Consider the following 14,712-nt stretch of genomic DNA (forward strand, 5'->3'; position numbering starts at 1 on the left):
GGAGTCATTGCGGTATAAGTAAACACATGGGTTGTGTTAGGGTAGCTAAGAATAGAAACAGGTGCATGTATACTTGAGTGTAAACCAATGCTAGGAGTTTAGTAAATAAATTTGATGAATTTGAGGTATTGCTCAAAACATCAACGGCAGATATTATTGGGATATCAGAGACATGGTGTCACACAGATATAAGGAATGCAGAACTGGAATTTGGGGAGTACAACATCTACAGAAAGGATAGGAAGGGAGGAGGGGTTATGCTATTAGTTAAGAAACACATAAAATCCAAGGAAGTGAAGCCAGTTGACATTGCTGGACAGTGCAGTGTCGAGTCTGTTTGGTGTGACATAAGCTCTGGGAGACAAAATTGAGAGTAGGAGTGTGCTATAGGCCTAATGACTCTGATGAGTATAATAAGAAACTGTACAGGGAAATAGAGAGGGCCAGTAAATCAGAGTCTTATAATGGGAGATTTTAATTTCCCAGATATTGACTGGAATTTGGGGGCTGGTCACTCACATACTAGCAAGGCTTTTGTGGATTTATTGGATGATTGTTTTCTACATCAGCATGTTCGGGAGGCAACTAGAGGGAGTAATACTCTTGATTTGATTATCAGTAGTGATTCTTCATGCATTAAGAATCTGCAAATAAATGAACCACTAGGTGGCAGTGATCACAGTGTGCTGAAGTGGGATTTACTCAAAGAGGTAACTACCATTAGAGGTAAAGGGAAGGGTTATTGCTTTCGTAAATGCGACTACGATGGACTGAGACAGTATTTAAATTCTATACGATGGAACCAACTGATGATGTTACCAACAGCAAATTCAAAATGGGAAGCATTTAAAGAATTAATCTTGGAAGCTGCTAGGCTTTACATACCAACATAGAAATATTGTTCAAGGTTTAGACCTAAATGGATGTCAGATGAACTAATTAGACATATGGCAGAGAAGAAAAATGCATGGGATACATATATAAATTAACACATGACACAGAAGCCTATGATAGATATAAGTTGATCTGTAACCAAGTTACAAAGGAGGTTAGGCAGGTGAAGGCAGATTACGAGAAATCTTTGGCAAGGGATGCAAAGAAAAACAGCAAAGAGTTCTTTACTTATGTAAACTGTAGAAGGAAGGGGATGAATCTGATTGGTCCACTTGATTTCGATGGGTCAACTGTTGATGATCCTGCTCAGATAGCAAACAAACATGAGAAGTTATTAAGGGAGGAGAATGTCAGAAGTTTATCAAACTGTAACAAGATGCTTAATGATTTTGTAATAACTGAGACCAAAGTGGAGGAGAAATTGTGGAAATAAAACGTAAGAAAGGCATCTGGGGTGGATGGGACTATCCAGTTATATTAAAGGAGGCAGCAAAGGAAGTAAGCAAACCCTTAGCAATAATTGTGAGAGCATCCGTGGACTCGGGGGAGGTCCCCATGGACTGGAGCGAATCCCCATTTCACAAAGGGGGATCGAAGGGTGACACGAGTAATTACAGACCAGTTAGTTTAACTTCTGTTCTGGGTAAAATAATGGAGTCACTGGTTAAAGATGCATTGCAGGATCATCTAGACAAGACTGCAGCAATAATTCAGACACAGCATTGGTTTGTTAAGGGAAAGTCTTGTCTGAAATTTGATAGGATATTATGATTTGGTTACAAAGGAACTGGATGCAAAAAATAATTTTGATATCATATACTTGGAATTTAGATGGCCTCCATAGCCAAGTGGTCAGGAGCGGGAGTGCAGTAGCAAACGCTTTTTGAGTAGAACGGGGTTCAAGCCCCTGACTGCTGAATACGGTCGATCTGCCAACCCACACTGGACCAGCGTGGCAGAATATGGTCCATTTCCCTCAGCATGAATTGTTGAGGAGGCTTCCATCCTTCAGTGGGTTGATAATGGCTGCACTTTACTTTACTTTACTTTTACTTGGGATTTCAGGAAAGCTTTTGACACTGTTGCACATGGAAGACTATTGTACAAATTGGAGCAGAATGGTATTAAGGGTAAGTTGTTACAATGGATAAAAGGATGGTTGAATGGGAGAAGACAGAGGGTGGTAATCAATGGGTGCTGCTCTTTGTGGACTAATGTTATTAGTGGAGTTCCACAGGGTTCAGTGTTGGGTCCACTGTTGTTTTGTATATTTATCAATGATATTGATGAAGGTATATCAGGCTTAGTGTCGAAGTTTGCAGATGATACAAAGGTTGGCAGAATTGTTAATGGCAGTGTGCCACTGCAACAGGATCTATAAAATTTGGGCAGATGGGCTGAGGTGGCAACTGAAGTTCAACATTGAGAGCGAAGTACTGCGTACTGCATATGGGTAGAAGTAACCCCAGAGAAACGTACCAACTGCGAGATACTACACTTAATAAAAAAAAATAATAATAAACTACAGCTATTATCAACCCACTGCAGGAAGCCCCCTCAGCAATTCATGTTGAGGGAAAAATGGACCATAATCTGCCATGCTGGTCCAGTGCAGGTTGGCAGATCAACCGTATTTAGCAGTCAGGGGCTTGAACCCCAGTCTACTCAAGGAGCGTGTGCTACTGCACTCTCGCTCCTGACCACTCGGCTATGGAGGCCTGTACTACACTAAAGGTGGTAGAAAATGAAAAAGACCTGGGAGTAATTGTGTAGTCAGATATGAAGTTTTCTGAGCGATGCAGACAGGCTGCCAGGGCGGGTCATGGGGTTTTGTCAATGGTATATAGGAATTTTGCTAGCAGGGAAAAGGAGGTGATTGTCCCTCTGTATAAGGCAATGGTCAGGCCACGCCTTGAGTACTGTATACAGGTCTGGAGGCCTCATTTTAGGAAGGATGTAGATTTGCTTGAGCGTGTACAGAGAAGGGCAACAAGATTGTTGAGGGGAATGAAGGGATCCTCTTACCAAGAGAGGCTTAAGTTCTGCAAATTGCAGTGGCTGAAGACTAGGCACCTGCGAAGTGATCTGATTGAGGTGTATAAGGCCTTGAATGGGTTGAGCACACTGAATTCTGATAGGATTCTTCCACTTGTTCAGATTACGAACCTAAGGGGACATAAATTCAAATTAAGGAAAGCCAGATATAGAATAGATGTGCGGAAATTTGCCTTTAGCCAGCAGGTGGTTAATTTCTGGAACAAACTTCCATCTGTCGTTGTGCAAGTTAATATGTTAAATAAAGGAGGAACTGGACAAACATTTAGAGGGAATGGTTGTGTGAATTTTTTTTTTTTTTTTTTTTGGCTGATGCTACATAAGCTCATACAATTTCTTTCTTGCATCACATGCCACTACTACTACTACCTAACTTGCTTTATAACGAGCACGGAAATAACAAGATCATGGCTGTGATGAGCAAAAAGCCAGAATGATTTTAATTTATGCATATTCCCATACAATCACTCACTGTTATAAGGAGCGTACTACACTGATATACTGTTCAAATTTTGGTAACTGTGCAAACATTCTTAATTGCTCTGGTAGTCGGAAAAATCGCAATTCTTGGAATAGATAGAAATGCAAAGGGCAACTTAAATTTTATGACCTCCTGCATCGGATTAATGGCCGGTTTATATGACCTTGCCTTTCGGAGATGTGGCTATACAGTATTGTCATGTATTCATTGAACCATAAATTTATTTCAGGACTTCTAAGAATTCTGGAGACCGGACTTTTAAAAACTTTGTATGCAGATCACTTTACTGTAATTTTAAAGTAAAATTAGTTAGAAGTGAACCCTTCCTTTGGAAACATGTCTACTAACAAAAGAAAGTCTCTCTTGATTCACGAAAAAGTCAAAATTATTTGTGAGTTAGAATGTGGTGCAAAAAATGTTGAAGTGTGTAAAAAGTTTTCTTTGTCCTCTTCAACAGTATTGACATTGTGGAAGAATAAACATGTTTACCTATCGGCACTGGAAAAGAACATAACCGAAAAAAAAAAAAAAAAAATTAGAAAGTTCCAAGTTACAAACGACAATGAAGCTTCCCTTCAGTGGTTTACTACACTAAGAATTGCTGGATTTTCAATAGACAGTCCGATCTTGAAGGCTCAAGTGGAAAATTTTGCTAAACAATTTGGACATGATGATTTTGTATGTAACAACAGTTGGCTGCATCGATTTGAAAACCGAATAAAAACATATTAATACAAATAATATGTAGGTATATACTAATATTTTTTTTCTCTCTAACGTTTCTTTTGTTTTTTGAATATATCTTTTTATCAAGTTATTGAGAATTAATATAAATAGGAGGTAGATTTAACTCATCACTGACATAGTGAGTAATGGTTATAATGAGAAAATTTCGTCGGTCCCTTGATGCTTGTTATAACCAAATTCGACTGTATTTGCTTGTTTTTTCTTCTTCACACTATCCAGAAAAATTTGCTGCGAGGCCACAGGTAAGTGGCCTCACAGCAAAGTGCCTAGCAATATTTCTCAAAAAAGGTGAACTTAGGTAAGGAAAAAAGGCAAAGAAAGATAGAAATCGACATTTCCTGCTCTCTGTCATTCTCCCAACTTTACTTTCTCCAGTTTCCTAACTGTGAACTAATTTTCCTTGGTGATTTTAATGTTCACGACTTTAGTTGGAATCAATTTTCTAGTTATATGAACCAATGGCAGAGTTGCTGGGGTGTCTGCTTTATTTATTTATTTGGAGTAATGCATACATTACAATGCTATAACACTAGTTCACTTAGATATACAAAATAAGAATTACCACAAATGTACAGTGAACAATAATATGCAACAATTTTACAGCTTTGAACAACATATAATATATGAATAATAATGTAAAGGTTGGGAGGCTAAATGCCCTTGTTTAATCTTAACTGAACGTAATTGGTTAATAGTAGAATTAAAAGAGAAATAAGGGGGGAAAAGTTACTTTAGCTTCCCGAAATTTTTGGGAACAAAAATATTAATCCTGTGAAGATTATTTAGTTTCATACTGTAAAATACCAGACTCATAGGTAAATAATTGCCTCTAAAAAGTGACAAAGAAAATGTGCATTGATGGCAGGAGTTGGCTTGAGGAATGTGCATAGGATAGGAATAAGAGTTAGAAGAGCAGGAGAATCAATATAATTGTGAACTAAATTATAAATTAAACAGTAAGGCAGAAGATTACGTTGTAAATTAAGAGGAATTAAATGAAACCTGTTGCATAAGTATTGTAATCTCTGCAATGGAATTTGTTTTGTTTCTTGAAACAAAGGAAAGGAATAAATTTTAATTTGAATATATTTGAGTAGGTCTGAAAGAAATTTCTGGGATGGAGACAAAATAACAGCACAGTAGTCAATACCATGTAAAATTAGTTGCTTGGAAAGGGTCACAATAGCAGCCTCACTATTGAAAGCTGCGGTGGGTAATGCATTTAATGAGACCAAGAAGCTGAAAAGCTTTCAGAACAATGCTATTTATATGAGCTGATGGATGAAGATCATGATTTATGGTAATACCAAGATCTCTGAAGTGATAAACAACTCTGTCCTCTTCCTGATCATCACGATAATTGAATAGTATTAAAGGCTTAAGCCTTTAATACTATGAATGAGGGGGGAAAAACTGATGTAGCTTGCACTTGCTTGTATTTAAAGACATATTGTTTTCACTGAGCCAATATGAGATGAATTTGAGACGAATGTAAAATACGAGCATCAGAAATTGAACTGATAACCTTATAGACTTTAAGGTCATCACCAACAGCAGTTGACATTGAAAGTTTGGAGCGCTGTTGTGAGGTCATTGAAATGCATGATGAACAATAGAAAGCCCTATGGCACTCTTCAAGAGGAAAAACAGTGAAGAATGAACCCCTCTTGAAGAGTGCCATAGGGCTTTTGTTTAACAACTGAATTATACAGTTAAGTAAAGGTGGTAACATGCAATAAGACTAACTTTAGGGTGAACAAAATCAAAAACTTTTGCAATGTCTAAGAATAGATGATAAATCTGATGACCTTGCTATTACTAACAACTTCCCACAACTTTCATTTACTTAACAGAATATGTGGACAATCCTATCCACACACTGAACACTCTTGATCTTTTTATCATCAGTGACCCTTTAAAGTACACAGTTAATGTTAGTATCTTTTAGGTACTCATATCACAACTTGCCGACCGGGCTAGCTGGGTGGGTAAAGTACCTGCCTGGCAACCCAAAGGTAGCAGGTTCGAATCCCGCCTCGGGCTTGGATCAAAGTACTGCAAAAACCTTGGGAGGTGCATTATGGCCACAGATGCCGATGCGCCAACAACTACCAAAAAAAAAATATATCACAACTTGGTGATGGTCTCTACTCAGTTGGAGTCTGTCCCACAGCCATTCTCAGTCTTGTATTATTTGGCATTACAAGAATACAAAGCAGTGTGATCTTTTCTGTCTTCTTTTCCTTGTTTGGATTATTGTTTTAAATCTCCTGGTGAAATATGTTGTTTTAAATCTTCTGTTTTGCCTAGATCATAGGAAGAGGAAGAATTCCTTCAGCATTGAGCTTGCTCAATCCATTCAAAGTCATAAACACCTCAATCAGATCGCCTCTCAGGTGCCTAGTCTCCAGATACCGCAATTTGCAGAATTGTAGTCTTTCCTGGTAAGAGCACCCCTTTAATCCCCTCACAAATCTCGTTGCTCTTCTCTGTACTTGTTCCAATAGTTCCACATCCTTCCTCTAATGAGGCCTCCAGACCTGTATGCGGTACTCAAGATGCGGCCTTATACATAGTGACATTTGTCTGGCAGCACCGGGGGTATCCCCCAACTCTGCATTTTTACTCTGTGTAGAATACAATGCTCTGTATGAGGCTAGGGTGTGTGTTTTGTGTGGGTAGTGTTGTTCTTCTGGTCACTTAGCTTGTGGAGAACCACTAACACTCCCATATCTGACACTGCCCAGGGGAGGTGAGCCAGGACACATTAGGGGAGGATAGCTCTGGCAGGGCAAACCCTGGAGTAGCCTAGGCATCCAAGGAGAGCCCAAAAAAATTTATTAGAAAGGAAATAAAGAGATAGTAGGGTTTGAAAGAAGCTAATGGGGTGACAGGAAGAGGGTAGGATAAAAGGAGTAGAGAACAGGGGGGCAGTAGTTGAGGCACTTGCCTGATTTGAAAGGGGAGGACAGTAAGGGGACCCCTGGTACAGGATGCCCATCCTGCCCCAGAGAACATGAGTTGAAAGTGTGTGGTGGGATGAATCACCAGGCAAAGGGGGTAGGGGCCACCCAGGGTGGGGGGAAGGAGACTGAACCACATCAGATGGTAGGAATAGAAGAAGATAGGGAAAGAGATCCTTATGGTGGAGTGTGCTTTTTTCAGCTCTGTCCCACACTGGCCTGGGGGTACCCTAATGGCCAGGGTCAGCATCCCACACCATGCCAGCTAGGAAAAGCTACAGCATGGTGTCAGCTTGGATAACCATGAGGCTCCTGAGGGCCCGACATGGCCAATGGCCATCAGTCTGTCCGGTGAAGACTCTAAGATAGAACATGCAATTAATAATAACTTTCATACAAATCAACGTTCACACAATTTTATTTTTTATACTTTTTTCTTACATTTTAATTTTTAAAAATTTCCCCTACATTTTATGTTTTGTCATTTTTTTCTTACATTTCATAGACACACATTTTATATTTTTACCCTTTGACTTTTTACTTGGAGGCCTCATTTTAGGAAGGATATGGAGCTGCTGGAATGGATGCAGAGAAGGGCAACAAGATTGATGAATGGAACAAAGGGATTCTCTTACCAAGAAAGGCTTCATTTCTGCAAATTGCAGTATCTGGAGACTAGGCACCTATGTGTGTGATCTGATTGAGCTGTTTAAGGCTTTAAATGGATTCAGCAAGCCCAATGCTGATGGGATTCTTCCTCTTGCTGAAACAATATACATGAGGGGGCATAAATTTAAGTTGAGTAAGGATAGTTGCAGGCAGATGTGCAGAAGTTTGCCTTCAGTCAATGATTGCTTGATTGTTGGAATAGGCTTTCATCTGTTGTGGAAGTGCATGGTTTGAATAAATTCAAGGAAGAACTAGACAAGTTCTTGGAGGGTAGGGATAGGTGAAGTATTCTGTGTGTCCTTTTTTTTTTTGCTCATGGTATGTATCGTTTTCGATACATACCAGCAGATTCCAAGGCTTTTACAGCAGCAGTGCAAGCCTATTGTGTGAAGGGAATCATGTGAGATATGTCTTGCTCTCAAGTGTGCTGGGATGGAGAAAGGGGATGTTTATACACTGACCCCTTCAATATTATGCTAGTAGTAAAAATCATGCAACCTTTAGAAATAGCAGTATTATTACACTGTACATATTAACAACCAAATATCAGAATTGGGTAAAACTTGAAACATCTAAAATATTTAAAAATTAAGGTTTGCACAACAATCAGTTGTTTCATGTTATTTATAAGAGATTACTATGTGACTTACAGTACACCACAGGCAGTACTAATTATGCATGCATGCACAGTTTGATCATAAAGTTCAATAAATGTTACGAAGAGTTATAGTCAATGATAAACGTTTTCATTTTACATATTCTTCAGTACAATCTCCCACAACTATGCAATTGTTCCATGAAACAGAAGGAGAATGGTGAGCATTCTCCTGTGAATGCTTTTAGATGATCTGTCATTTTGATTGTATTTCTAGAAATGCCTGAAATAATTTTTCTTTCATGCTCTGTTTTAATTTTGGAAATGGTCAGAAGTTGCATGGTGGCAAATCAGTAAATAAATAAGATAAGTGTGGCACAGTGGGAATGTGGGTGGTCAAGAATTTCTGAACAAGTGATGACATGTGGCTCTTCATTGAGAGCCTGGATCCTTTGCACTAGTTGATTTGACAGGTCTGTCTGCCTGGCATAGTTGTGTTTTCACTGTGTAGAATGATGGATCAGCTCTGTAGGAACTAAGATAATCTGCCAACCACATTTATCTCAGATACTGATCACTGAGAAACATATACACAACAAAATTTCTGAAATAATTTTTCTCATTAGGTACTGCACAGAGTTTGATAATCATTGAACTAACCAGTCATATTATAACATGAGTTTAATTAACATTCAAAAACGCTGTTTCAAGAAGCTTCCAACCAAGTTCTTGTGGTCCTATGTACTTTATTTGCAACAACAGATGAATAGTACTCGGTAAAAATGCACTTTTTTAAAATAAAATTTTTAAAAATTACTGGATTTTTGAATCCCAGATTTAAGAGGTTTTACTATTTTATTCACCACCACCAAGGGACCATTCCAGAAAATGATATTTTAGTAAGCACAATTATTCTTTTCAGGCTGATCTTAGATTCATGGTACAGTATTGACAGAACAACTTATCAAAACTTGTCCATAGTTTTTAATATTTAATAATAATTTTTAATAATTTAATAATTTTATAATTGATATTTTTTTACTTTGGTTTACTTGCTAGTTCAATAATAATTTTATCTATTTAGATGACAACTACATTGCAGTTGGGAAAAAGTTCAGAATTGATTATGTTGGACAATCTGGTGACTTCATTGTAAAGACAGTTGTCAATGAAGAAGGACATAAATTTAGTCTGGATGATAATGACCTAAACAGTATCACTTCTGATGTTACATCTATATGCCTTGACAACTTATACAAGAATGGTGAAATTACTACAACTCCAGTTGTTAAAAACCTGTTTAAAGATAAACCAATCTCAAACTCTTCTCTTTTATGTTCGACTCCAACCAGTAAGGAAGTTGGAGATATTTCTATGATATCCAAGTCAATTTCTCCTATAATATCTAAACTTTCTGATGAAAAAAAACACTTAAAAATGTTTTTCTATGTGACTGGCAAAACAGTTTTTAAGGATCAAAAAGAAAGGCAATCTGCTAAGAAAGTATTTTATAGTGATATTGCAAACCTTCATGACCAGATAAAACAACTTAAAAATATTGTGGGCTATCTCAAGAAAAAATCAGGTATCTTTTCAGAAGTTTGATATTAATGTTTTCTTTAAATTTCTTAGTTTTTAAAATTTGGTTTTTATTGTTCTCACTTTGGTTGGAATTGATTTAGTTAGGTTATTAAGTGAAATGCAAATTGAATAACAAACATCTGAAATTTGCTGTTTTTTTAATAGTTGAAATTCATGGTATGAAGTTCTAGATTGTTTAGCTCACTTCACCAACATCATTACCTAAAAAATATTTAATTGGTTATACTGATTTGAAAATTTTATGCATCTCTGCAATCAGTTTGCCGTATGAGGACACTAGTCCTTCCAGTAATGATGGTCAAAAGCTGGCCATCAAGGTTTGGACTATGCATTCATTAGAGTAATACCATTATCCATAGGTTTACCAATGTTGCTAATACCCATTTAAAAAAAAAATTGTCAACACCAAAAGGCTAATAAGCTGTCTGTTTAAAATTTGAAGTTTAAACAGATTATATGCTGCTAATGTCACAAAGGTGATATTAGCAGCATATAGTGACCTGTGAATAATGTATCAAATCTTAAGAGAACAACTAAATAGGATATAGAAATAAACATTTTATTTAACCACATAAAAAAGATTATGTACACCTATGAGCCAAAACATTATGACCAGCAAGTTGTTATGCAAATTGAAGCAACTGCAGGTGAACTGCAGCACGGTTCAGGACACGGTATAAAAAACACCCGATACTGAGCTCCATTAATCAGTGTTACTCTTCTTCTTCAGATGGGAAAGGCAGGACTAAAGTGAGTTTGACAAAGGTCAAATTGTAATGACCAGACGACTGGGTCAGAGCATATCCGAAATGGCATGGTTGGTGGGATGCTCACAGTTGGCTGTGGTTAGTACCTACTGAAAGTGGTCCGAGGAGGAGGAACCCACGAATCGCTGGAGAGGTGTTGGACAACTACGGCTCATTGATGCTTGAGGTGAGCGAAGGCTCTCCCAGATGGTACGTAGCAACAGAAGGGCGACTGTGGTGCAATTTGCCAGTAATTGGAATGCTGATGACGGGAGTAATGTGTCACAGCACACAGTACATCGAACCCTGCTGAAAATGGGGCTGCGTAGCTGCAGGCCACTCCGAGTGCCCATGCTAACCATGGTTCACTGGCAACAGCGCCTACAGTGGTCACGCGAGCATCGAAACTGTACCTTGAGTGATTCGCAGAAGGTCGTCTGGTCCAGTGAATCATGTTTCCTGTTGCACCATATGGACAGCCGGGTACATGTGCGTTGTTTACCTGGGGAAGCGATGGCACCTGGATGCACTATGGGACAAAACCAAGCCGGTGGCGGCGGTGTCATTCTTTGGGCGATGTTCTGCTGGGATACCCTGGATCCAGTCATCCATGTGCCAGGCACTCTGATGTCATCCACTTACCTAAACATCATTGCTGACCAGGTACACCCTTTCATGGCAACGGTCTTCCCCTTTGGCAGTGCCGTCTTTCAGCAGGATAATGCACCATGCCACACCACCCGAATTGTTCGAGACTGGTTCATGGAACATGAGGAAGACTTCCTGGTATTGCCCTGGCCTCCAAATTCCCCAGGCATCAATCCCATCGAGCATCTGTGGTTTGTGTTGGAAGAACAACTCCAATCTGCAGAGTTTCAACCACGGACCTTACAGGAGTTAAAGGATCTGCTGGTTACATGTTGGTACCAGATACTACAAGACATTTAGAAATCTTGTAGCATCCATGCCTCACAAGGTATGAGCTGTTTTGGCTGCACGTGGAAGACTAACAACATATTAGGTAGGTGGTCATAATGTTTTGGCTCATCAGTGTATATCTTGAATCCCTAATATTGGTCTGTATTTGCTCTGTGCAGTTAATGAAGGTTGTGGGATTATATTTCAATATAGGCATTAAAATAATTTGGAAATTATATTTCTGCTTTCATTGTATGGTATTATCACTAATGCGAGCATAAGTCTGAACTTTGGCAGCTAAACTTTAAGCCTTATCATTGTGGGAATCTGTGTCCTTAAAAAATTATTCAATGCCTGCATTGAAATATTATCCCACAGCCTTTATTATTCAGGGTTTTTTTTTTTTTTTTGGGTAGTTGTTGGCGCATTGGCGTCTGTGGCCATAATGCACCTCCCAAGGTTTTTGCAGTACTTTGATCCAAGCCCGAGGTGGGATTCGAACCCGCGACCTTTGGGTTTCCAGGCAGGCACTTTACCCACCTGGCTAGCCCAATCAGCTATTCAGTTGTATGGAACAGATGGACCCGATATTGCAGATTAAATGTGTCACATAATTTTTATTACATGGTTAGTTGGAACTTTTTACTTCCATATATCATGTAGCTTTCTCTTACATTCAATACATTATTCATGGGTCACATATGAGGTGCTACTCAAATGTTCCTGAAATTTGAATGTTGCCCAAACATACAGCCAAAGAATTGCATGCATCCTTTGTGAATCAGTGTGCTGTATGGTGCCGGGCTGGATAGAGTCAATGAATATTTATTTGTAGTTCTTTGGCAGTGTGTTTCATGTAGTTTGCAATTGTTGCTGTTGTTATTTGGTTTTTAGAAGCATTAGCAGCTAAGGCCATATTGCTCCGGGGTGGTCATTCCCTGACCTTTCCACATCCTCCGTATTTGGTGATCACAGGCTCGAACCCCGGTCTAATCAAGAAGCGTGTGCTACGCACTGCTGATCCTGCCCACCTGGCTATGGAGGCGCCGCAATTGTTGCGATGGCTGATGTGAGAGAGCAACGTGCTTGCATCAAGTTTTGTTTCTTTAACGATACAGCACCAGAAACCCATAAGTAGTTGAAACAAGCTTTTGGTGACAATGCTTTAGGCCAGACACAGACCTACTGGTTTAACTGTTTTAAAAACGGTCAAATGTCGGTTGATGACAACAATCGCTCTGGGCGTCCATCATAGAGCACCACCCCGGAAAATGTTGCAAAAGTTTGAGCAGCGATCCGTGAAGACTCGGCGCCTCCGTAGCCAGGTGGGAAGGAGCAGCAGTGCGTAGCACATGCTTCTTGATTAGACTGGGGTTCGAGCCCATCACCACCAAATATGGAGGATGCGGAAAGGTCAAGGAATGACCACCGCATATTCTCGGAGCAATATGGCCTTAGTTGCTAATGCTCCTAAAAAAAAACCAAATAACAACAACAACCGTGAAGACTGCAGGCAGACCATCCACGACATTTTTGGTATTGTAGGACTATCGTATGGCACATGTCAGAATTTTGTCAGACGAGTTGAACATGAGAAGGATTGCCATCAATTTTGTGCCATGGTTACTGAATGAAGACCAAAAGCAGCATTGCATGGAAGTTAGCAGAGATCTTCTAGAATGAGCCAGGAGTGATCAAAACTTCCTTTCTATGGTCGTCACTGGTGACGACCGTAGAAAGTGACGACCGACAATCATCCCAGTGGAAGAGCCCATCTTCGCCCTGACCAAAGAAAGCCCCGACAAGTGAGGAGCAATGTGAAGTCCATGCTGATCTGTTTTTTTGGACATTGATGGGATTATCCATAAGGAATTTGTCCCTTCTGGCCAGACCATCAATGCTAAGTTCTACTGCGATGTCCTGAGGCAGTTAAGAGAAGCTGTCAAGAGCAAACGTCCAGCGAGGTGGTGCACAAAAAACTGGATCCTTCATCGTGACAACGTGCTGGCCCACACATCTCTCAATGTAGCGTAGTTTTTGGCATCCAATAACGCGATAGTCGTCCCTCCCTTATTTGCCGGACTTAGCCCTCTGCGGCTTCTTCCTCTTCCCAAAAATAAAATAAAAATCAATCTGAAGGGGTGAAGATTTGACAGCATAAAGGATATCCAAACCGAATCACAGGTGGTGCTGAACACTATGAAAAAGGACTTTCAGGACGCGTTTAAATTATGGGATAAGTGCTGGGATCGGTGTTTATGCTCTCAAGGGGACTACTTTGAAGGTGACAGCAGTAAATAAAACCCAGGGTGAGTCTAATTTATTTTATAAATACATTTCGGGAACTTTTGAGTAGCACCTTGTACACTCACCAAGTTGTGATGAAAAACTAGTAGTCTTGAAATAGCTGTAATTAATATTAGTAGTAGCAAATTATGCAAGGAATCAACCTTATTAGCATTAGCATTAGTAGAGGCATTTGATGCAAGAAAGCAAGCTTATGCAGCATCAGCCAAAAAAAAAAAAAAAAACCACTTCCACTTCACCCCTCTGTTCGTTCAAAATATCTGTCCAGCTGAACTTTAAACTTATTATACAGCATTAGCTAATAAAAAAGCACTACCTATCTCTTCTGTACATCTCCTTTAACAATTTCTCTAATCCTTCCTTAAATTTATTTGAACTACCCATTTATAAAACACCAGATGGACATTTGTTTCAAATCAGTAACTCTCTGGCTGAAAGCAAATTTTTGCACATCTCTCCTGCAGCCGTCTTTTTTCAATTCAATTCATGAATTCTGAGAAAGAGTAAGGATGCAATCATCATTTGCGTTTACTCATTCCATTTAAAGCCTTAAACATTTTAATCAGGTCTCCTCACAGGTGTCTAGATTCCAAGTGCTGCAATTTGTAAAACTGAAATTTTTCTTGGTAAGATTACCCTTTTGTGTCCCTGAGTAATCTTGTTTTCTCTTTGCATGTTCCAATAGAACCACATCCTTCCTGAAATGTGGCATTGAGGCCTATATTCAGTACTTGA

General features: G+C 39.2%; 1 protein-coding gene across 1 annotated transcript in view; it reads left to right on the forward strand.

Moving 5' to 3' along the window:
• LOC150079671 (ATPase family gene 2 protein homolog A-like) overlaps positions 1-14,712 on the forward strand; it is a 154,162-nt gene that overhangs the window by 23,760 nt on the left and 115,690 nt on the right. The window contains exon 3 of the mRNA XM_090383161.1: positions 9,489-9,989. Within this exon, the coding sequence (XP_090239287.1) occupies positions 9,489-9,989 (501 nt within the window). The remainder of the gene's footprint in view (positions 1-9,488; positions 9,990-14,712) is intronic.

This window comes from Mastigoproctus giganteus, chromosome 10, assembly GCF_048544385.1.
Source record: "Mastigoproctus giganteus isolate SK-2022 chromosome 10, ASM4854438v1, whole genome shotgun sequence".
NCBI lineage: Eukaryota > Metazoa > Arthropoda > Arachnida > Uropygi > Thelyphonidae > Mastigoproctus > Mastigoproctus giganteus.